This window comes from Camelina sativa, chromosome 9 (genome assembly GCF_000633955.1).
Source record: "Camelina sativa cultivar DH55 chromosome 9, Cs, whole genome shotgun sequence".
Classification (NCBI taxonomy): domain Eukaryota; kingdom Viridiplantae; phylum Streptophyta; class Magnoliopsida; order Brassicales; family Brassicaceae; genus Camelina; species Camelina sativa.
Genome location: NC_025693.1, coordinates 4,609,017 through 4,634,392, shown reverse-complemented (window position 1 = coordinate 4,634,392; position 25,376 = coordinate 4,609,017). Strand labels below are relative to the sequence as shown.

Sequence of the window (25,376 nt, the reverse complement as noted above, 5' to 3'; positions counted from 1 at the left end):
TCCCAAATAATTTATCGGTAAATAAAAGCTACAACAATCTAAGATGAGCAGTATCGTTCATTCGTTTGATCTGCCACCCGTTTCTCCAAGAATGCTGTAACACTGTCACTGAAGAGTCTTCTACACAGATCTTATGATTCATTACCGGACTGCAACCGAGGATTCCGGTTAGAAGACACTTTATAGGCAAAGAATGCGTGAATACCCCGATGCAATTTGAGATTAGGGAAGAGGAATCACTTAGGTCATTGTGATTGTGATTAACTTCTTCCCTTGGGGATCCATCGTCAGGCTCGTGATTGGTCATTACTTGAAGTCTGCTTTTACCAGATTTCTTCCTTGTAAGACTCGGACGATGTTTGTGAAGCAAGTCCCAGTTGGTTGAGGGAAGTGAAGACGAACCATCACGCTCATGAGTTTCGTTGTGATTCATAGTAGAAGAAAAATCTGACCTGAGCTTCTCGGCAACCCCTGAGACTGTCCCGTTTAGAAACTGAACCATTCGGAACTCTACTTGCCTGAGTGATTCTCCAGATGGGGCCGTGAAATCAGGCTGGCATCGTTCAATCAAACTCAAGGTTTCGGGACTAAAAATCTCTGATTGATTGCAACCTTCCCAATCCCCAAGACTCATCTCGATAATAGCATCTGAGGATTGTACATGCTCCTCTGGAAAACTCATTTCCTGCAAAAACAAAATCCGTCCAATTCAGTAACCACTTTCAAACTCATTTCTTTCACTAGAGAATCCATTGATGTATGAGTCTAAACACTTATCAACTTGAGATATAATATGCTCTTTAGAGTGACCAAGTTATATAAAAGACTAAACAAACAAAGTACCATGCCCACTCACTCAACCTTGAACAACAACACAATAATATGAAACAAACCATCATCAAGAGTAAGAGGCTCAACGCCGAAGCATTAGTAAATATGGTAAACAAAGACAGTGTTGAAGACATCAGTCTTTGTATATAATTAACATTCATAATATCATTTCTATAGTTCCATCTAGTAGTTTCAATGAATCCAGGATTCCGAATTAGTGAAGTTTCTTCAGCATTAGATAACCAATTCTATCAATTTCGTCTCCAATAGATTTTCTTAGATCACAGCTCGAAATTCACACAAAAGAGGCAATATAGTACAGCTACTTTAACACACACCCTTTACATCTTTGTTCAAAGCTTAGATCCAAGACCAAACAAACAAAGAAAGAATCGTGCACCCTCACTTAACGATGAACAAGATAAGCTCACCATTAACCAACACAATAATATGAAACAAACCATCACTAAGAGGCTCAACGCCGAAGCATTGGTAAATATAGTTACTAAACATAGACAGTGTTCTTTGTATATAGTGAACATTCATTGTATCATTTCTATAGTTCAATCTAGTGGGTTCAATGGATTCCTATTAATGAAGTTTTCTACAGCATTAGCTAACCAATTCTATCAATTTCGTTCTCAGATTAAAAGCTTAGATCCAAGAGGAGAGAGACTTAAGAATCATTTACCTGACAAACCGAAACAGCCATGGATCTAGCTCGATCCAAAGGGGAAGAGTAAACAGAAGTGAATCGAACACCCTGAGATTTAAAGAAAACAGCAAGAGCCCTAGCTTGGCGTTTACCGTTAGGAGTAAGCGCAGCAACATGACATCTCCCACCAACCAAATCAGGTCTCAAATTGAGATCACACTCACCATGGCTAATGAGATAAACCTCCGTCACGGAACGATCTTCGTCACCAGACGCGATTCGCGAGAAGATAGGCGGCGGGTGCGGGTGAGGGTGCAGCGGAGGGGAGAGGACGTTGTAAGGATCCCAAACTTTAATCGAAGGTCCAAGCCGTGGAGTACCGAGAGATGATAGCTGTGGTGAAAGCGGTGAAGCTGAAGCGTGACATGGTAACATCTCAGGCTCTTGTTCGAGTACTTTTTTCACTAGGAGATTGTCTAATTCTCTTGTGTTTGATGATCTGCCATGATCGTCTTCCTCTTCATCTTCTTCTTCTTCTTCTTCATTGTCAGTTTCCTCTTCTTCTTCAACTAGCGCAGATTGTGAAGAACCCATAGTGCTCTGAGAGATGCAAAAAAAAAAACTTTGCTTTTTTTTGGGTTGTTGTAAGCTTGTGAAGCGATCACATTCACATGGCTGATGGCTCCACCATTTTCAGATCTAGGCAATGAAAGCAGAGTCCTCTCTGTGTAAGCCGGAAGGTTTAAATTCTTGGGCCAGACCCGGCCCGGCCCGTTATAGGATAACACATTTCAAAGTATTATCTCTCTTTTTTTATGTACAGCAGTATTTTAACATCAACTTTTGACAAAAAAAATCATTTTGGAAACAATTAGCAATGTATTGACTTTAATATTAGTTGCCAAAAAAATTAAAATTAATTATAGGTAAGATAAAAAAAAATAAAGAAACCTTTCTACCTCATTCAAATATAAATATATGATTACCTTTCATTTTTGTTTGAATTTATATTTAAATTATCTTCAATTATTCTATAATACATTTAGTTAATAAAAATTGTGATTTTTTTCTTGCACATGATTTAATAAAAAATTTTAAAAACAGACATATATTACTCAATAGATGAATAAAAAAATACGGGTACAATATTTCAATCACCAATTTGGACAATAATTCAGAGTTATACTACAAAAGAGACCAAAATGATAATACAAAATGAGTAGAAAGCTTAATTTATCAGGCATTCAAACTTAAAAAACTTTTATTTGGTTTATTCCGGTTCTATATTTTAAATATTTTTAAAAGTTAAATATTATAAATATTTTAAACTTTTAAAAAGCTAAATATTTATATTTTATAAAAAGTATGAATATTACAAATATTTATATTTTTTAGAAAGTTAAACTTTATAAAATGTTAAAATTATTAATAATATTTAAAACTTTATGAAGTTTCATTCTTTTAATAATATTATAAAAAATTAGAAAACCTTTAAAATATTAATAATATATTTAAATGGCATTTAGAATTTGCTAGCAAAACTCCATATATAGATCAAGGAAGAAGCTCTTTACTTCTCGTTTAAGTCTATCACTCTCCAACTTGCAAATTCTAAATGCCATCATCTTTGACCATAGTTCCATGTCACTAAGATACTAGAAGATGCTTACATATTATTAAGGGATGCCAAACCGTATGTGGATCGACCTTGATGAAGAAGTTAAATAGAGGGAAAGTAGAGCTAACTGGATTGGAGATCAAACCATTTGGTACAAAGAGTTTGAAGTTTCTGCAAAGAGAAGCCACAGAAAAGAAAACTGAAATGAAGACTTTACTGTTTAGGTGATTAACAGGAGATGATTAGAAGCATGTATTGTGAGTGTTTTACCTTGTGAATGACCTCAACATTTTACTTCTTCTGCCTCTTCTTAATTACTATGCATGTGAACGTGAAGTGAAGATCTTTTTGTTGCAAGAGTCGTCTCAAGCTTTTTATATTATAGGAAACAACGACAGAAAAGGTGTGAGAGAAGAAGTTTAGATTATATCTATCGAAATCCCAATTTACTAATTAAGAAAAAGAGTAATTTTATTTTTCTCATTCTTTTACATTCTTTTAATCTTTAAATTCTCATTGCATATCGAGCTATATATATGCATGTTTTTAATGTGATTTGGAAGGAAAAAGTAGATTTTAATTTCTAAAGTTTCACTCAAGTTTACAATGTCTAAAGTAGATTTTAATTTCTAAAGTTTCTAAGGTATGAATACAATTTTATTAATATTTTAGCTAATTATTATGCATCTTACAAACTCAAATATATTACCCTTTATATTTTAGTCTTATAGCTCGCTAGCCAAATTAGGAGGTGGCAGCTTGCCGTTTAAAAGGCATTGGAAGAAAGATAAAGAACTACATTATTACGCTGATAATATACCTTATATCAAATCTTGAATACGAACTTATTTATAGAGTACAAAATAATGATTGATCATGAATCTGAAGGAAATGGAAAACCAGCGATCTTGAAAGCAGTCATGCCACCGTCCACGACCAAGTTATGTCCAGTAACGTATTTACCATCGTCGGATGCCAAATACAAAGCAGCTTTAGCTACGTCAGCTTCTTCACACTCGGCTCCTTTCAACTCTCCCATTCCTTTCACTGTCTCACGTAGCTTCTCCTCCGTCACCTTCGGAAACACTTTCTGAAGGTAACGTAGAGTGAGCGGTGTCGCCACAGCACTCGGCGAGATACAGTTGATACGCACACCGTGTTCGCAGAGCTCGCTAGCCATGGACTTGACGATTCCGGGAATTGTGAACTTTGAGATTGTGTATGAATGTGGTGCCAACCCTCCGGTCACGCCTACATTTTTTTTGGACCATAACTAAAGTCAAACTTTAGCGTTGACCATTGTAATAATGTCATTTATTTATACTATTAAAGCAGAAGTACTCTCTAGAGTAAATATGGACCATGACTTGGTTTTGGTAAGTTTTTCATTAAAAATGATTAGAGAATCACAAAATTTAATCTAATTAACCTATAGTTTCAATTTCTTTAACTGACGAAAATACCCTCGGTCGATCACTTAAAAAATTGCCGGGTCGGGACGCGGATCCTTACATATCCGACTACAGAAGGAAAAAAACCCGCGGATCTGTTTGTACTTCAGAATAATATTTTTCGGATCCAGTATATTATTTCATTCAAGATTAGTTATTTAAGATCCCAAACAGAGTTATTCGTTATAGGCAAACACTCTGATTTCATTTTCCTTTAAGGTATTTAAATGAAAACCATAAATTTTAATTACCAAAAATTCGGATATTTCCTTAATTACCGAGATTGATCTTAACAGATAATCTTTTAAAAGGAATATTTAGTGATTCAGTTAAAATCTTTAAAAACGAATATTCAAGTTACCAAATCTGACTAAATTGCTTGATTTCCGATATTATAATATTTCCTTAACAAAACTATAGTAATTAATTGTGAGTAGTATAGATAGAAAGAATTAAAAACGCAGAAATTATATATATGTAAAGTTGTAAACTAATTTACAGAAAAGGTGTATATCCCACATCGACTAAATATTATGGAATATGGTTCATAATCACTATAAATATGTGACTAAAATGTTTTGAGTACAAATGAGCAGGAAGCTTGATTTATCAGGTATCCAAATTTAACAGTTTAATTTGGTTCTATATTTGAAAATATTTAAACTTTTAAAAAGTAAACATATTATAATATATTATAATATATTTATGTTTTTTAAAAAAGTTTAAGATATTATAAATATTTAAATTTTTATGGAATGTTTAAATTATTATAAATATTTGAACTCCGTCGAAAGTTTAAAATATTATAATATATTTAAAGTCTATAAAATATTTAAGTAATATTAATATTTTAATTCTTAAAAATTTAAAATACAACATTTTTTTGAGTTAAATCCGTTAAAACATGTGTTTTTATCAAACTATAAATTAAGCCATGGAAGCAGAGTGTGTCTATCCTCTTACAAAACTACTATCTGATATTGTGGAGTGTCTATTCTCTTACAAAACTACGTACTATCTACTATTGTGGTGTGTCTGTTTCCGTGAAAAACTACATTTTACAAACTACTTACTCTATTAGGATTTCCAATTTACTGTATAACCCCAATACAAATAAACACTATATAAATAAAGAAAATAAATCAAAATAAAAAACTATATTACAAAAATACAAATTACAAAAAAAATAACTAACAAAATATATAATCCCGTGCTGTAGCACGGGTATCACCTAGTTTTAATTTAAAGTATGCTCTATGACTGAGATTTAATAAAATTATGCAATTTGTTTAAAAAAACAAAAAAAAACAAAAAAAGAGACTATTTAACCATTTTTGTGTATGATGGACTGACAAAGATCCATAAAATTATGTAATTAGTATTCTAACTAAACTAAAACTTTTTGATTAATGTTAATACCTGCAACGCTTGATGTGCACAAAATGCATCCTGACCTAGCAGGAATCATAAACTTAGCGGCGTGTTTGATGCCAGAGACAACCCCAAAGACGTTAATCCTCATCACTCTCTCGAACTCCATCATATCAAGCTCCGATATGCTAGCCGGAGTCATGGGTCCAACAATCCCAGCGTTGTTGTACATCACGTCTAGCTTCCCATACCGCTCCACCGTCATTTCCACGGCCTCGGCGATATTCCCCTCCACCGTGACATCACACCTCACAAACTCTGCCGCCGAGCCTAGCTCCTTAGCGGCTTTAACCCCGGTTTCCGCATCTAAGTCGGCGATCACAACTCGGGCACCGTGCCGAAGAAACTCGCCGGCCGTGGCTTTACCGAGCCCGCTTGCACCGCCGGTTATGAGGGCTACTTTGCCTTCTAGCTTTTTGCTGCACACAAATTATTACCGCTTGTAACATAGTAATATACAGTACAAATATGTGTAATGTTGTTGACATTTAAAACTTGATTCAAAATCTAATATACATATATGCCAAGTTGTAAATTGAAAAACAAAAGAAAAAAAAACAATAAAACTTTATTTTTATCAACCGCTTGTAAGTTGTAACATAGTTCATTAACTTGCTTATATAACTTATAATCCATATTGAATATTTAACATTTTTTGTTTATCAAAAAAACATATTTAATATTTATATGTGTGAGTTACTGAGTTGTAGATATGTATGATCTACCGAATTGAGTGGACTTACGATCAAGATCAAGATCAATTGATGTAAATGTGAATTTATAAGAATTATATTTTATATATTGATACTATGAGATGGATTCGGTCCGTACAAAATCATGAGAAAGACAGAGGCACAAAATTACCTCGTACAAGTACAACCACCGCCACCACCTGTCGAGTAAGCGGCTGAGGCCGTGGTGGCTGGCCGTTTAAATTTTCTGACGAAAGAAAGAGCAGAAAAAACTAAAATAATCAAGCTGATTTAAAACATTTTTAGTAAAAGAATTTAGTAACTAATAATTAGTAGTTAGTAAATTAGTAATTGAGATATGATGATCTGAAGTTAACCTGACGATGGATCTGATCAGTGTGGCCGCCATGGATGACTACTTTCTTGAAACCCAAAGAGGTTCTAGTCTTGGTTTTGGTTATATCCTGATGATGACACGCTAGTGATTAACAGATCAGCTACAACATTTTAATATTCAATATTTGGAATGGAGTTAATAAAGAACTATATAACGTGGATGCTTCTAGGATAAAACTTAACTTTCAATATAATATATCTACGTATACTACATCACCCATCTTCCAATCGTAACGTTTAGTGTTGATTTAGGTAAAGCCGAGCAGAAGGCATTTGTGTGCTTCTATGATTTTAATCAAAAGTTCATCAGAAAGTTGTTTACGGTCTTTAGAATCGAGTCATTTTGCTTCTTTATAGTTTTACTGTCTTGAATTGTTTTTTCTTTCTTTCTTAACCGCTTCACATTGTTCTCTGAATTGATCTTTTACTTGATATGTAAGGTTGGCAAATTTATTCTAAAATACTAAAATGTCATAATGTAAGGTTGGCAAATTTATTTTTTGTTTTTCTCTTAATTTATATATGTTCATTTTTTGGGAGATAGGGTTTTTATGACACGTCAGCTAGGGTGCGATTCTGAAGGAGATTAGGGTTTTGCCGTCCGCCGCACGCCAACTCTGTTTTGGCGGCCGCCGCCAGTGGTTCTCATGTCGGGGGAGGTTTCCGGTGTAGATTCGGATGCTGTTTCTCAGAAGGAAGTGTCGGGTTCGCAGAAGGAAGTTTCATCTCCAAAATCTTATGCAAATGTTGTCGGTAGTCGTAGTTCTTTGTCAAAATTTGTTTTTGATCTCTCGGTGGTTGATGGGAAGGCTATGATTCCTGTACCGGAGGCCATTCTCAACGATTCAGTACCTTTGTGGGAGGATTTCCTTATAGGACGATTCCCTTCATCAGCTCCTCATGTGGCTAAGATCCATGTCATTGTGAACAAGATCTGGAACTTGGGGGATAAGAACATTAAGATTGACGTCTATAGTGTTAATGACACTACGGTGAAATTTCGTATCCGTAACGTCTCTGCTAGACAGCGAGCGCTGAGACGTGGTATGTGGAACATTTGTGCTCTGCCTATGATTGTTTCTAAATGGACCCCGATTGCGGAGGACGCTCAACCTGAGATCAAGACTATGCCATTGTGGGTTACTATTAAAAATGTTCCCCACTCTATGTTCACCTGGGAAGGACTTAGCTTTCTTGCGAGCCCAGTGGGTGAGCCTAAACGTTTGCATCAGGATACAGAGCTTGTTACAAATTTTGAGGAAGCCAAAGTTTTTGTGGAGGTTGATCTGATGCAAGAGATTCCCAAAACCTACTTTTTCTCGATCCGAGGGGAAGAGGTGTGTGTTAAATATGAATATCCATGGTTGCCACATCACTGTGGTTTCTGCAGTCGGTGGGGGCACTCAGACGATGGTTGCTTGGCGAAGTTAGCCAAGGTTGACGCACAATCTACCTTGCCGCCAGTGAGCTCACCTGTTGCCACTGTTCCACTCATAACTACTACTAAGACTGTTTCGCCGGTTTTGCGCATTGGTAATTCCGTTTCTGGGTCAGAGATTGTCAGTGAGGGGCTTCCTGTTGCGGGTGAGGCAAAGGAGCATGTAGGAGTGGCTCCTGCACTGGGACAATAGGAACCAACCACTGAGGAACAATGGACTGAGGTTACGCATTCTGGAGAGAAAAGTTCAAAAAATGTCAATAAGCAATTGGTTTATGGACAGGTCAACATTGCGTCTCCAACTCGTTTTGATGCTTTACGGGGTGCTGAAGAGGGGGAGTTTCTGCCCGATACTGATCGTGTAGAGGTTGAACGGTTTGCTCTCCCACAGGTTTCAGAGACTGGGAAGCAGACAGTTTTAGCGACAGTCAGGAAGCCTTTGGCCTCTAAGGATCCGGTTGCTACCCGAGTGCAGCAGCCTCGAAACTCCAAGAATGCTCATAAGTTTCTTTCTGCATCTCAAAAAGCTACGGGTGTAAGCTCTAGCAGTAACTTAAAAAAGGCCCCCTCTACTAAACCTTAATGTCTGGTTTTTTCTGGAATATTCGAGGTTTGAATAAGTCAAGTAAGCAGGATGTAATTCGTGAATGGGTTCGGAAAAATAACTTTGCTTTTGGTTGTATTTTAGAAACTAAGGTTCAAGAGGTGAATGTAAGTAGAGTTCTGGTGCGAACCTTTGGGGATTGGAGTTTGGTCTCCAACTATGAATTTAGTAGATTGGGGAGAGTTTGGGTTCTTTGTAGCCGACAAACAAAGCTGCAGGTGGTCTTCAAAAGTGGACAGATGATAACTTGCTCTGTTAAGCTTGGGGGAGGCATGGAGGAGTTTTGGTGTTCGTTTATTTATGCTCACAATACTGCAGAGGAGAGAAAAGAGCTCTGGCGTGATATACAGGCTCAACATGATCTTTCCTCATTTCAAGATAAGCCTTGGATTTTGGTGGGTGACTTCAATGAGACTCTGGATATTGAGGAACATTCAAACTCCTTAGTCATGCCGAGGGTAACTTCAGGGATGCGTGATTTCCAAGAAACACAGAGGCATTGTTCTCTTGTGGATTTGTGAGTGACAGGCCCCTTGTTTACGTGGTGTAATAATCAGGAACATGATCTTATATGTAAAAAGCTGGATCGGGTATTGCAGAATGTGGATTGGGATCGTTGTTTCCCCCGCTCTTACTATGTGATGGAGGCAGGAGGTGTTTCTGATCATCTCCGGGGTAAAATCTATCTAGATGCTGGGCTTCAGAGGAGAAAGGGCACTTTTAAGTATACCAATTTGATTGCTCTTCAACCAGAGTTCTTGCCTACTGTAGCGGACCACTGGACCACTGTTCCACCCCTGTACCACTCTACATCTGCTCTCTTCCGTTTGAGCAAAACTTTGAAGCTATTAAAGCCGCGGATGCGTGAGCTAAGTCGTAACAAACTCTCTGATATCTCTCGTCGGGCCGCTGCGGCGTATGATGACCTTTGTGCTAAGCAACTTGCTGTTCATGCCCATCCTACTTCTCAAGACATCGCGGAGGAGGCCTCTGCTCACACTAGGTGGGAGCGTGTAGCGGGGTTGGAGGAGAGATTTTTGAAGCAGAGATCAAAATTGCACTGGTTGAATGTGGGTGACAAGAACAATAAGGTTTTTTATAATGCAATCAAGGAAAGGCACTCTCTGAATTTTATTCATGAGGTTACTGATCCAAGTGGACGTTGCCTTACTGCTGTGGAAGAGATTAAAGCTGAGGGGGTGAGGTTTTTCTCGCATCTCCTCACTCACTGCCCGCCGGACTACATTGGTATCTCTACTGCAGATTTGCAAGAGCTTTTACCTTATCGATGCACCACATCTCAGCAACAGGATCTATTGTTAGCAGTTTCGGCAACAGAGGTGAAACAGGTTCTTTTTTCGATGCTTTCCAATAAATCCCCAGGGCCTGATGGTTATACAGTTGAGTTCTTTAAGGGTGCTTGGTCTGTTCTCGGTGCTGATCTTACCAAAGCTATCCAATCCTTTTTCCAGTTTGGCTTCTTACCTAAGGGGGTGAATTCAACGATCCTTGCTCTCATTCCCAAAACAACAACTGCTAAGGAAATGAAGGACTATCGTCCGATATCATGCTGCAACGTTCTGTATAAGATCATTTCTAAGCTTTTGGCAAATCGTCTCAAAACGATCCTTCCGGACTTCATTGCTCCAAATCAGTCAGCGTTTATTAAGGACAGGCTATTGATGGAGAATCTCCTGCTAGCTACAGAACTGGTAAAAGACTACCATAAGGAGAATATCTCATCTCGCTGTGCAATGAAGATAGACATCTCCAAGGCTTTTGATTCAGTGCAGTGGCCTTTTCTCATAAATGTGCTCACGGCATTGAACCTTCCTTCTCAGTTCATCCATTGGATTGAGCTTTGTGTCTCTACTGCCTTCTTCTCTGTTCAGGTTAATGGGGAGCTTGCTGGTTTCTTTAAGAGTGAAAAAGGTCTCCGTCAGGGTTGCTCCCTCTCGCCATATTTGTTTGTAATTTGCATGAATGTTTTATCTGCTATGCTGGATAGAGCTGTTGGGGCTCGACAATTTGGTTTCCATCCTAGATGTAAAGGAATGCACCTTACTCACCTCTGTTTTGCTGATGATATAATGGTTTTCTCGGATGGTCGGGCTTCGTCTATTGCGGGTATTCTCCAAGTTTTTAAGGATTTTGCAGCATACTCTGGTTTGGGTCTCAGTGTGGAGAAATCTACGTTGTTCCTTGCGGGTGTTACTGGTCGGTCTCGTGAAATGATACTAGCTCAGTTCCCATTTGTTGTTGGCTCCCTCCCTGTTCGTTATTTGGGTCTCCCCCTCCTTACAAAGCGGATGACGATCAATGATTGCCTTCCTCTTCTTGAACGGATTCGTTCTCGTATTGGCTCCTGGAAGCATCGTCCCTTGTCCTTCGCTGGGAGGTTGCAGCTACTGAGTTCGGTCATTGCCAATTTAACAAATTTTTGGGTTTCTGCTTTCCGTCTCCCTAGCGCTTGCGTTAAAGAGATTGAGCGTATCTGTGCAGCCTTCCTTTGGTCAGGTCCTGATCTTAATGCGTCAAAAAATAAACTGGCTTGGAAGGACGTGTGTTTGCCTAAAAGTGAAGGTGGTCTTGGGCTTAAATCGCTGGTGGAGGTAAACAAAGTGTGCTGTTTTAAGCTGATCTGGCGTCTGGTCTCGGCTTCTACATCACTCTAGGTTGATTGGGTTAAGAGGGAGTTGTTGCGCTCTGCTTCTTTTTGGTCGGTTAAGGAAACCACTACTAAGGGATCCTGGATGTGGCAAAAGATTTTATAAGAATGGAGGTTGGAAATGGTCTTACTACTTTGTTCTGGTATGATCACTGGTCTCCTATGGGTTGTCTTTCTGATCTTGTGGGTGACGGTGGTTTCATTGCCCTTGGTATCCCTTCAAATGCTCTGGTGTCGACGGTCTTATGTTCTCACACAAGCCGTCACCATCGTTTACCTCTCCTAAATCAGATTGAGATGGAAATTTCACAGGTCAGGAACCATGGCACAACTCACAGAGATACGGCACTGTGGAGGAATTCAGCACACCAGTTCAAGCCTCTGTTTTCTACCTCTGAAACGTGGCTGCAGATTCGTTGCCCGGGTCAAGTAGTAAATTGGTTTAGGGGAGTTTGGTTCCCTTTCTCTATCCCAAAACATTCTTTTATGGTTTGGCTTGCTGCTCGGAATAGATTAGCCACAGGAGATCGTATGGCATCCTGGAACAGTGGTGTTGACTCAGCCTGTTTCTTCTGTCACGCTCCTCCAGAAACGCTGAATCATCTTTTCTTCAGTTGTCCTTTCTCCTCTCGGGTTTGGCAGGTGCTATCTCGAAAGCTGATGCCCCGTAACTCCTCCTCCTCATTCGCTCAAATATTGGTTCTGCTCTCGGGTCAAGCTGTCACCGGTACCACTCGCTTTCTCCTGCGACTTGTTTTTCAGGCTTCTGTTCACACTATCTGGTTGGAGCGCAACAGGCGCAGGCACGGCGACCCTCCCTCTACTTCGGACCAGCTTATCCGGTTCCTTGACCGCCTGGTTCGTAAGAAACTCCTCGCGCTGCAGCTACATACTTCCAAGTGGGGTGATGGTCTGCAGTTATGGTTGGCCACTCGCCACTAATCTTTGTTTAAACTTTTCTCAGTCTCTTTTCAATCTCTTTTGAGTTATCTGATTCTCTCGACAAAAGGACGCATTTATTGTAAAGAGGACTTTTTTTTTTGTTTGAATATATTTTCACATTCATTCAAAAAAAAAAAAGATGTGTTACACAATCATTTTAGACTAACACATCTTATTGTGTAATTATCATTTTAAAAGAAAAGAAAATGCGTAATTATCATTTTAAAAGAAAAGAAAATGCATCACTTTCACAATTACACAAACATTATCTCTATACTAGTGAAATGTCAAAACTCCAGAGTGAGGCTAAATCTATAATTCCAACCAAATCATATCCCATAGATTACAAAAGATCAATGATAACCCAAAACACTCATAATAACAACCATATTGAAAAACTAATAAAGAAAAACATTAATCAGATTGAGTAATTAACTAAGCAGAAGGGAGATTAAGAGACTTGAAACAAGTAAATCCACCATCAACAACGAGGTTATGCCCCGTTACAAACTTAGCATCATCCGATGCCAAATACAAAGCCGCTTTGGCCACATCTATCTCCTCACATTTCTCTCCCTTTAGCTCTCCCGTCGCGTTCACAATCGCCAAAAGCTGTTCCTCCGGAATGCTGTGACCCGCACCCGCAAACGCCTCACGAAACATCCTCAGCGTTAGAGGTGTGGGGATGCCTGCGGGAGATATACAATTGATTCTCAATCCATGCTTACACAACTCACTAGCAACCGTCTTGACCACACCCGGGATTGTGAATTTAGAGATTGAGTATGCGTGTGGGCCTAGACCCCCCATCAAGCCGCTGATGCTAGAGAGGCAAAGGATGGAGCCCGAGCCAGCAGGGATCATGGCTCGAGCCGCGTGCTTTATCCCTAAGACAGTACCTCGGACGTTGAGACGCATCACTTTATCGTAAGTATCCATGTCTATGTCCGCTATGCTTGGTGGTGATATGGAGCCTGCATTGAATATATGAGCCTGTATTATTTTAAAGTGATATTTGATTGGCAACTATTTTTAACTAATCTTAAAGAAAAAACAAAAACAAAATTTGCCGCCTAAAAATTCATCACAAAGAAAAAAAAAATTATTGCATATATACCATATATATGTATGATGTATTAGTACTAAATAAATTTTTTCAAAATAAATTCAATTGTAATTCTTTTATATTTTTCTTACAAGATATTCCAGCACTATTGAGCATTACATCGAGCTTCCCATGACGAGACACGGCGGTTTCCACGGCCTTAGCGACTTGTTCCTCCTCAGTGACATCACATCTAACGAAATGTGCAGCTGAGCCAAGTTCGGCCGCGACCGTATGACCAGCCTCTTCATCTATATCTACGATAATCACTTGCGCACCTTGGCTCACAAATTCTTCTGCCGTGGCCTTCCCTAGGCCGCTTGCACCACCGGTTATGACCGCTACTTTTCCTTCTAACTTTCTATATATAGATATATTCGAAGCAAACAAAAGTTAAGAGGGGGTTTGTGTGTTTTAACTAAAATTTCAAGATAGAATCTCATTAGTACATATATAAAGAGGATCGACCTTGAAGAAGTTGAATAGAGGAGAGTAGAACCAACTGGCTTGGAGATCAAACCATTTGGTACAAAGAGTTTGAAGTTTCTGCAAAGAGAAGTTACGGAGAATAAAATTGAAATGAATACTAACTGTTTAATTAGGTAATTGATAAGATATTAGAGGCATGTATTGAGAGTGTTTTACCTTGTGAATGACCTCAACATTTTGATTCTTCTGCCTCTTCTTAATTAGTATGTGAACGTTAGGTGGAGATCTTTTTGGAGCAAGAGTCTCAAAGCTTTTTATATCATAGGAAACAACGACAGAAAAGGTGGGAGTGAAGAAGATTTAGATTATATCTATCAAGATCCCCATTTTACTAATAAAAAAAAAGTAATTTTCTTTTTCTCATTCTTTTACATTCTTTAATATTTAAAAGTATCATTCCACTTTTCACATAGCGAACTATATATACGCATGTTTTTTAATATGATTTGAAAGGAAAAAGTAAATTTTAATTTGTAAAGTTTCATTAAACTTTGTAATGTCATATACTTGATCATATATATTATATGTCTTTCTCAATGTAACTATGTAAGGCTTAGAAAATTGTAACTCGGTTTTAATATTACTTAACAGAAAATTATGTTATTACTCATAATTTGTCTAGTGAAAGTATCTAAGATATAAGATATATTATTGGTTAATTACTTTCTTACATACCAATGTAATACGAAAATTGAGCTCAAAATGAAAGCTTATTGCAAAGGTTCGATTACATATGTGTTAATTTTTCAGTTCACACATTCTTCTCTAAACAAATTAAATTCTGTTTTAGTACAAAGTATAGTCTACTTTAAACTAAAATAATGATACTAACTCCATCAATTCATCCAACCAATGTACTCTCAACAAAAACCCCATCTAATGGATAAGAATTGAAAAACCAAAAAAAAAGATAGAGAAGGGAAGAATCTTGGATAAGACAGAGATTCTCAGAAAAGCAAAATCCACTGAAGAGTGGTTGACCAAAAAAACCGAAAGATGAAAAAAAAAGAATTAAAAATAATTCATGTTAGTGGCCACTAACTTGGGTTGGGTAGGTTTGTGTAATCATGTAATAAAATTATAGAGTTTTGTCTATAGTTCTAGCGACAATAAAGGCAATCACAACACAGTTTTACAGGCTTTACTACTTCTCCACCTTTTAACAAAAAATAACACACAACTCACAAAACCCCTCTTTCTCGATGAGTTTAATTTACGAGTAAGATAACTAATCAGTGTGAAATTATTAGGTAACTAAACTATGATTAAAAATCCTAGAAAAAAAAATCAAAACCTCTTTTGGTTTTGTCATATTGCGTATGGAAGGAGACAGACTTTAGACAAAGCAAGCTCTATAACTCTGTCTCTCTATAGGCTTTTTGTCTCGTTTTACTAGAGCAACAGTATCTCTAACTTTTTGTTTGTCACGTGATTACACGTGTTTTTGATTCCATCACGGGCCTTTGACGTATTAGGCTTTTGCATGCCCAAATATATATTCTACTTGGGCTAATCTTATTATTCTTTTCAGTAGAGGTGTCAGTATAAGAAAAAAAAAATCAATGGTAGGATGTGTATTTCTTCAGTGTTGACATCTCAGCTTTTTAGTTGAAGGAGGAGCTGACACATCAATTAAAATATGTAACCAATCAGATTATAACAATTAATACAGATCAGCACTAATCTTGCTTACATGTCATCATCATTCCATTGATCTCACCTTTTCCTACCGCATCACTAAAACGGATTCGTTTTAGGTTCTTCTCCTAATCCTAACTCTAGCCGCTGTGAGGATCAAACTCGCCTGTCCCGTCGAAGAAAATTTATCTGTTCACCTTCGGTCGTACGGTGCTGATGAAAACCTCTTCCTAGACAAAAAGGTGCCACACTGTGACCGATTGATAAAGCTCTTTGAAGCATCTTCGGAAACTTTGTGGACTTGTTGCTGCTGTTGGAACCTTTTTCCATTTGTTTGTAAAATTGCTAAACAGAGAATAGAACATAGCATAATGGGAGGAGAGAAGGAAAAAAAAAGGAATAAGGAAGAGAAATAGGCCAAAGGAGACAGATCAAAAGAAACATAGCACAAACGGTTCTTGTTTCACCATAAAAAGGACACAAAACTCCACCTTGGTTTGAACGTACAAACCAAACTTGATTTCCTTTTTGAGAATCTGAATAAGAGAAGCACTTAAGAACCTTTTAACACCTGCTCAAAAACCTGCAACTTCAATGTCTCTGCATAAATTACAAAATGCAGACCAAATACTCAGAAAACTGATCCATACACAAGAAAATAATCACCAACACGTGATATTTGTGTATCTTATGCAAATGCAAAGAGAGATTGTATAAATCCAAAGTCTCACTAACACATATTGTACCTGTATTTTTTTTGATACTTTGATTTTTGGGCACAGGATGGCGAAGAACACTGCAAATATCACACACAAACATATTCTCATCATTGTCATATGTAGAGATTGTACCTCAACAAAAAAAACCAACATGACTCTCGCACATTTCAAACAAACCAGCCTAAGACTGTGCCTCTGTTCAATCACAACCTAGCTACTTTCTTCCAAGAACTACATTACATTTGGTTACCTTATCTACATCTTGTAGAACAGGCGTAATCAAGTCGCCATTAACAGCAACAAACACAGCAATGTTAATGTTACTATTGTAACTAAAACTCTTACCATCTTTGCAGCTTGCATTCACCACAAGATGTTGAGCCAGAGCCACCCCTGTAAACAAAAGCAATGATTTAAGCATTCGCTTCATACAATACAACATATAGAAAAATGTGCGTCTATGATTCATTCAATTCAATCCCACCTTCTCGTATAGTGCATCAAGAGCATCAATGTTCAAAGGGTAACCAACACGGAAGGTATGAACAAAGACTTTCAATCATATTCTTCAATATTACAGATTGAATCAGGCAATAGAGAAGGCAAATTGGTGGTCGTGGTAGCTTTTCCCTCCGCCGTCGCAGTAGGAGGAGGAGGTGGTGGTGCCACGGAGGATTTGTTTGGACAGAGCAATTCCAGCCACCGCAGCATAAGGCGTCGCTATGGTCTTCCTCGGAAAATCTACGAAAACCGTCACCGGAGTTGTTTGAGCGATCATCGGAGCAGGAGTTGGTGATGATGACGGACAAAGATTGATCGGCTTGGAGAAGTGGGGAGAGAGAGAACAAAAGGAAGCAAAGAAGGAAGGAAAAAAGCCAATCACAGCTTGACAGACACTCGATCCTTAGATTGATCGTTAGCTAAATTAAGCTACGATCACAACAAAACTTTAGCTGATTTAATCAAAATTAATGTGTTTTAATCAATACAATCCTTAACACCTTTTTTTAGCACCACCGTTGGACATGACCTATTGGCCCTGTGTATGCTTAAGTCTTATTGTTGCAGGTTTGTAAGTGGTACAAGATTGGTCTTTGTAATGGCTGTGTTTCATTTTCAATATTCTTAAATTGGGCTCTCTTATACTTTGGTCCATTAATGGTTTTGATTGACATCAAAACCTCTGTTTCGATTAGAGTATTCTTAATCTCAAAAATATACATAGAAAACAAAGAAATTTTTTCTTAATCACAATTATGTTTGTTTTACATTATTACATTACATACACAATTTGTTTTAGCTCATCTACCCAATAGTATATAGCACAATCACTAGAATGCATCGAAGTTGCTAAAATAGGGTTTAAAAAAACATATAACTCACAAGAAGTCACTTATTCAATAAAAAATGCAAACAAAGTCAATGTTATCAAAATCTGCATGCTAATAATTCATTTACCAGATAACATTTATCATTTCATTTATAACTTATAAAATCTTAATATAGATAGCCAATTAAATTTAAATAATACAGTTAAACATTTCATGTCCAGTAAAAAAAATCTTCTATGTTCCACATCACATTTATCATTAGTCAATAGTATTGATTTGTGATATTAACAAGTTATGATTAGTTAAGTTATTCATTTATTTTGTTTATTTTTGTCAACGTTTTGGTATTCTAAATTTGAGAACAAACCATACAATTGCTTTTCGACCAAAAAGAAAAAAAAAAAGCATACAATTGCTTAATTTACACTTCATTCTAAGAATGAGCTATGTTAATCTCTCAAGCTTGTGTAGAGGATAAACATCAGTTATTGGATTCTTGGAGCAGCATACAGAAACTTTACGTATTATCAAACAAAAATGATCATATGTCTATCTTATTGCATGCATTTACTACGAATATAGATGTGATTTCTTCTATGGTGACGCCAATTATAAAATTAAATTTATCCGACTTAAAATGTAAACACATAACAAATACTACGAAGTTACAAACCATTGCAATTTTTTCGGTACATTTCTATATTTTATCATTGTGTAAATCATAATTTTTATGATTAATATAATTTCAAAAAATTAAATATATTTAACATCAAATATATTAAAAATGTATTAAAAACATCTCGTGGCATCGCGCGGGTCTAACCTAGTTATTAACTAACGTTTTATATGAGATGTTGTCCTATTAACTAACTTTATATAATAAGATGTTGCCCTATTGTTTTTAGCCTTTGTTTCCTTTTTTTTTTTCATTCATAGGCTTTTTAATCACTATCGTATTTTTGAGAAAAAATTGTCTTTTCAGGGCCTGAGATAGGCTTGGTGCAAAAAAATTTATAGCCCATTAGAATGGTAGGCCCTTATCGAACCCCTATGGTTTATAGCCCATTATTTTATAGCCCATTATTTTATATTACTTTGGATACCATAATTTTTATACTAAAAATACGACAATTTCTTTTTAAACTGAACTGGAATTGAACAGAAATTAGATTAAATATTCATGATCAAAATAGATGAAAAAATTGGAAAATGAGTCAATTTAAAGAAATTATGATGCCTAAAACCACTATCAAAATGTAAAATAGTTTGGTTAGGGTGAATTTTAAGAAAATTATAGTGGATAATTTGTAGAATTTGAAAAATTTCTTGTGAGATTTTGGATAATTTCTTAACAACAATGCATAAAATAATAATAAGTATTCATTATGATTTTTTAACAGTGCAAATTATGATAAAATCATAACTAAACCCTAATGAATTCAATATATCTTCAATATTACATGGTTAATCCGTAGACAAAGCCTTATGAATTATAAAGAACTAAAAAATTAATATTATAAAAATCATTACAAAATTGCCACACACCTTACATAACAACCTTACATGTTTTTTTTTTCCTTTTTTGGTCAAACACTTACATGGTTTATAGGAAAATAATATAGCAAGGTTTAGATTCAAAAGGGGTTCTGTAAACATTGAAGACAAGGGTACAAAGTTCATAAATATATAGTTAGTTTTTTGTTTTTGAAAACTTGAAAACCCCATCTAATTATGACTAATTATGATTCATTAATAACTATGATTTGTGTTAAGCACTCAAAATACAAGAAGTTATAATAATGTACAATGGTGGAAAATTGGATAGCAAAACAGATTTATGAAATTCAGATAACTAAAATCAATCCAAACTCTTAGTGATTTGGTAAGAGTTAATTTCAAGATAAATATTTGGGATAATAGGGAAATTTCATAAAATTCTTAACTTTTCGTAACTTCCAAGAGCAGTTTTAAAAGTCTAAATTTAAATATTCAAACATGCAATTCTTATAACATGTTTTATGCTATTGACAGAATAATTAGAATTATGTTAAAACATTTATATATTTAACTAAATCTTTAGTGTTAAATGAATATTATTAAAAGACCAATATATATATTTGTGAGGAATTCCTCAAAATGTCACTAAATTTTTTTTTCTAAAAATACCAACGCTTTAGTTTTTTTTTCCAAATATACCATAAAAGATTTTTTTCAAAAATACCACAAACACAAAAAATTGATTTTTAAGGGTGTAAAATTTTTTTTTTTTTTTAGGTTTGTGTTGACAAAATTTTTTAGGTTAGATTTAGGGTATAGTTTTTAGGAGGTAGACTTTAGTATTTAGGATTTAGGAATTAATTTTTAGTATTAAAACTTTAAATCAGTTTGTGGTAATTTTGGAAAAAATGTATTTTAGTGATATTTTGGAAATATATTTTAGTGATATTTTTAGAAAAAAAGTGTGGTTTTTCTGAAAAGAAAACCTATTTTAGTGGTATTTATGAGAATTGCCTTTTTTGTTTTTTACTGTGAATAAGATTATGTTAAAAATGATTATAAACATTAAAAAATGCTTAAAAATGATTTAAACGAAAACATGTACATGTACATGTACAGAAGTTTGTTCAAAAAAAAAAAAATACATGTACAGATGAATACCGAATACGCATCGAATCTGATCGGATCGGGTCGGGTCGTGTTTGAAATCCGGTCAAATCATAATCGAAAAAAAAAATCGAAAACATAACAATTTTTCAATGGAGCAAAACCCTAAAACCCAGAAGAAGTCATGGCGATACACATGGGAAGCTCAATCTCATTCTCCGAATCTTCGTCTCTTTCTTTTCGATTCCACAACCAACCCTAAGACCCACTGCAAAAACCTCAATGTTTCAACCATCCTCGGAAAATCTCAACTTCTCGTCACATGGACCAATGACGACGAAGACGAAGAAGAAGCCACAAGCAAAGAAGAGATTGTTTCTCTTCGTGTTCCTATCCCTAGGGTTTTGCTCGATGCTGAATCCCCTGTAAATTTCAAAGCTTTAGAGGATCACATCGAGGTTAGACTTGTTCTGTTACTTCCTGTTGATCATCCTCTAGTCTCAGACTTGAATTTGGTGATTGATTCTAGAGAAAAGTCGAAGCCTTTAGCGATGGGTTATGATCTCAAGACTCTATCTTTAATGGGAGGAGTTCATATTTACTGTAGAAACTGCTCAAATAGGTTAACAAAGAAGGAACTTTCCGATTTCTCTGAAATGCCGTCTATTAATTGGCGTGAATCTGCTGATAACTGGTTTGGTACTTGTTGTTGTTCGTTTGGTGGGATTAGTGAGAAGATGGTAGTTAAGTACACGAACTCGTATACTTGCTCTAGCGGGTTGTGTTTGCTTAGTGCTACTACTGTTTTGCTTAGTAAAGATGATCTTGTAGCGTGTAGTATCTTGTCTAATGGAATTGAAAACCAAACTGAATCGAGTTTAGCTCTGAGTTTTGATGTTGGTGGAGGTGAACCGGGTTCTAGAAGTAGTCAAGATGATCTTGTAGAGTGTATCTTGTCTGATGGAATTGAAAACCAAATTGAATCCAGTTTAGCTCTGAGTTTTGATGTTGGTGGAGGTGAACCGGGTTCTAGAATTAGTGAAGACATTTCTGATGAGAGCCATGAGAATGGAGGTGAGAGTGTTTGTGGTAAAGTTGATGACTTGATGCTGGGTTGTAAAGATAAGGCATCAATAGCTGGGTGCTGTGTACATGACACACATGATTCTAATGAGAGTTTTCAGTTGGAGCAGCAGCTTACACTTGATAAGAAGTTGCTTCTTGATGGGTTTCTTGAGGATGTTTTTATGGCGAAAGCATCGAATGTGTCGAAGAATGTTGACTGGATTGAATTCGCTTGCCCTGAGTGTTCATCTCCTCTTGGAGCCTATCCTTCTGGTGTTGGGAGCAACGGTAAACCCATAGATGGTGGAGTTAGACTCTTCAAATGCTATATTTCTACATCATCCGCCGCCGGTGAATCCTCTGATGTTTTCAGCAAATACACTTTGGAAAGAATGTTTACCAATCAGCTAGTGGAATGTGCCAAAGAAGAGTTGTCATTTCATGTTTTGGTCAAAGATCTGACAACTAAATCGCCTCTGTTCAACATCGTTATCCTGAACCCAAACTCTTGGTCCTCCACTGGTCTTTGCTCGAACCGAGACGAACCCGTTTCTACATTAGAGTTAAGCCCTGTTGTGAAGGTTCTGTTTTCGGATTGCAAGAGCTCGGTAGTGAAGAAGATTGATGAAGAAGTCTACATTTTGAAGGGACAAGGAGAGGAGTTGATAGAGTTGATAACAAATGCGAGCAAATGTCTTCCATCTTCATGTTCATATCTTCAAGGCTCACACGTCTCATCGATGCATCTATGATGATAATGAGAATTTGTTTTTCACTTTTTTCAGAGTTTTGCTTTTGGTTTTCCTCCAACTTGATACGGCCACGCTTGTTTGTTTGATACCATATAAATTGTTTTATCCCGCTTAAACGCTTGAAATCGTTCTAATTCAAAGTTTGATTCTCTCGAGCCTCGAGTGTTTGCTGTGGGGAAATTGGCATATTCCACTATTTTTTTTTGGTGAACGACCAGGGGAAAGCCCCCAGATTTTATTATGAAAACTCATACAAAATTACATGCGGACTTGCCTATGGCTACAAACACAAGACGCATCATCACGCAACAAAGGTTCAACTAAGACAGGAACTGTATCAAAAACATGAAAGCCAAGCGATAAAGAAACATGAAAGCCAAGCGATAAAGAAAAAGCATAGTTGGCTAATGCATCCGCTAGCCGATTAGGTTCCCTATACACCAGATTAGGTTCGCTAATGCATCCGTACAAAGGCCATAGTACACACCCCAAAGCTCCGCAAGCTGTGCTGAACACCTACCGATAGTTACCGCAAACCCCACACACCAGTTCCCGACTGCATCACGCAACACCCCTCCTGCTGTGTGGCTAACCCCGGATTGCCCCAAATATGTCTATCATGACCACGGAGGTATTATTGTAAACAATTTTTTTATAATAAAAACTAGTGAAAAAGTACTTAAATGAATAAACAGACCAAAATTATGTATATTGTTGTTAACCCTTTTTATTTTCTTACCAAATATCTTTCAAAAAACATGATTCAAAATTGAAAATTTATTTGAATAAATGTAGGCTTTTTTCTTTCTGCATCCTACATAGTAAATTTTAAAATCAGATACAGATTTTTAAAATAGTGAATAATGTTTGACACAACACATAAATGAAATAATGCAGAATTAAATACAGTAACACACATTTCGAAGGTAGATATACAAACACCCATCAACAAAATTATACTGTAATAAATATATGTTGACATTGGTGAAATTAATTCTTCACCCATATCATGATGATCAATTTTCCAAATTTTTAAAATATTATCTTTCGTATGTACATATATTTTCTCTAGTATTGATTAAAGTTAATATATGTATAAAACTGAAAATATTCATGAAAGGTATTTAAATAGAAGAAATTAGTTGATCTATAATAATTGTGAAGTGTTTATCAGTATCGAAAATTAAGCATCTGTTATTATGAAAAAAAAAATAGTGTGCAAAACTTACAAAACCAAATTCACAAAACGGGTAAAATGCATGTTTCATGCGTTAGATCAATCATTACATTATTTTTAAATTCAAAAAAATTCTTAAGAAACAAGAAAATAAACTATTTTAATAATACTAAATACTACACTAATACTTATTACTTCCTCCGTTTCAAAATATAAAATGTTTTAAAGAAGTTTTTTGTTTCATAATATAAGATGTTTTCAACTTTTTATGCAACTTTTAGATTAGTTTAATATTTTATATTATGCAGTATTGTTTCTGATTGGTTGAACTTTTTAAAAGTAAAAGATTTCTTAATCTGCGTGCTTTACTTAAAACATCCTATAATTTGAAACAGAGGGAGTATTATTATTAAGAATAAAAGTGTGTAAAACCAAATTCATAAAAACGAGTAAAATGCATGTTCTTAAACTGATGCGTTAGGGCATCTCCACTGGGGAGTGCTCATAAAAAAACTCTCAAAAACTTATCAATAAAAAATTAATATAGAGAAGAGAGAGAAGAAGAATAGAAGAGAAGCCATACTCAAATTGCTTGAGGAAAACCGATACTCAGCAAGAATTGACAAGTGTCATTCAATTAATGGTTACTTATAATAAATATATAAATGCAATTAAAATATATATATATATATTTTTTTTAAAGTAACCCTCTAACGTCACTGCCGCTGGCGATGGTCTTAGAAACTAATTTAAAAATTATTCTTCTTGCAAAAAAAAACAAGAAAAGGAAAGATTTTAATAATATTAAATGAACTTTAATTATTGCCTTAAAAACTTTGATTGAATCATAATTAGGTAATACTCTAATAGTATCAGTTAAAGAAAGTGCATGGAAGACACGCGTTGCATGAATAATCCCTAGTTAGACCCTCACTAATCATCATCATTAGCTTTTTTTTTTGTTTCTTTTTAACTCTCTCCACATAAAGACAGAGACAGTGACAGAGAGAGAGAGAAGAGAGATAAGCTTAAGCTAAAAAAATCAGCAAAGATGAAAGAGAGTAGTAGTGACGGTGAGATACGGTAAACGAAGCAAAGCAAAGAGAGTCACGAGAAATCTCGGGTATGTGTTGAATGATAAAGCAATTTCATGGTGGGCGTTTCCACAAAATTGAATCCCCAAAACAAACAATTTTTTTTGTTTTTTGAAGTCTATAAGAAATGAATCTATCATTCTCTCTCTCTATCTCTATCTTCCTTTTCAGATTTCGCTTCTTCAATTCATGAAATACTCGTGATTCTACTTTAATGCTTCTCTTTATACTTTTTTAAGTCTCTGAAAATTCAAAGTTACTATCTTTTGTTTCAAACTTTTGCAGAATTTGTTAAAACAAGGTCTCAGCTTTGTAGAATCGTCTTTTGGGGGTAAAGCTCTCAGCTTTGGAGATGGTTCTTGACGGAAACAACAACGGTGGTACGGTTTGGTTAGGTGGTGGTGGAGAAAGGGAAGAGAACGAGGAAGGTGGTTCGTGGGGAAGGAATCAAGAAGATGGTTCTCAGTTTAAACCTATGCTTGAAGGTGACTGGTTTAGTAACCCACCACATCCACAAGATCTTCAGATGTTACAGAGTCAGCAAGATTTCAGATTTCTCGGTGGTTTCCCTTTTAATCCTAGTGACAATCTCCTTCTTCAGCACTCGATTGATTCGTCTTCTTCTTGTTCTCCTTCTCAAGCTTTTAGCCTTGACCCTTCTCAGCAAAACCAGTTC

The 25,376-nt window shown here is 36.1% G+C and overlaps 4 protein-coding genes across 5 annotated transcripts in view; 1 reads left to right on the top strand and 3 right to left on the bottom strand.

Annotated features, from left to right (window-relative positions):
- Positions 1-2,168, bottom strand: part of LOC104710488 — a 3,269-nt gene extending 1,101 nt beyond the window's left edge. Inside the window, exons 1-2 of one of the 2 annotated variants that reach the window (XM_019230393.1) lie at positions 1,523-2,168; positions 393-685 (exon numbers count right to left, since the gene is read on the bottom strand). In XM_019230393.1, coding sequence (XP_019085938.1) covers positions 393-685; positions 1,523-2,080 — 851 coding nt within the window. In that variant the 5' untranslated portion in view covers positions 2,081-2,168. Of the gene's footprint in view, positions 1-28; positions 686-1,522 lie in introns of those variants that run through there. The other variant, XM_010427099.2, reaches the window with a different exon arrangement.
- Positions 3,806-7,164, bottom strand: LOC104710486 (momilactone A synthase-like). The gene is made up of 4 exons (XM_010427098.2): positions 7,056-7,164; positions 6,851-6,925; positions 5,975-6,405; positions 3,806-4,355 (listed from the first exon to the last, which is right to left on the bottom strand). Exons 1-4 carry the CDS (start codon positions 7,085-7,087, stop codon positions 3,979-3,981), a joined length of 915 nt encoding a protein of 304 aa, XP_010425400.1. The 5' UTR covers positions 7,088-7,164; the 3' UTR covers positions 3,806-3,978.
- LOC104710485 (secoisolariciresinol dehydrogenase-like) lies at positions 13,028-14,622 on the bottom strand. The gene is made up of 4 exons (XM_010427097.2): positions 14,477-14,622; positions 14,300-14,377; positions 13,924-14,192; positions 13,028-13,700 (listed from the first exon to the last, which is right to left on the bottom strand). Exons 1-4 carry the CDS (start codon positions 14,494-14,496, stop codon positions 13,162-13,164), a joined length of 906 nt encoding a protein of 301 aa, XP_010425399.1. The 5' UTR covers positions 14,497-14,622; the 3' UTR covers positions 13,028-13,161.
- LOC104710484 lies at positions 20,741-22,584 on the top strand. The gene has a single exon (XM_010427096.2). It carries the CDS (start codon positions 20,765-20,767, stop codon positions 22,427-22,429), a length of 1,665 nt encoding a protein of 554 aa, XP_010425398.1. The 5' UTR covers positions 20,741-20,764; the 3' UTR covers positions 22,430-22,584.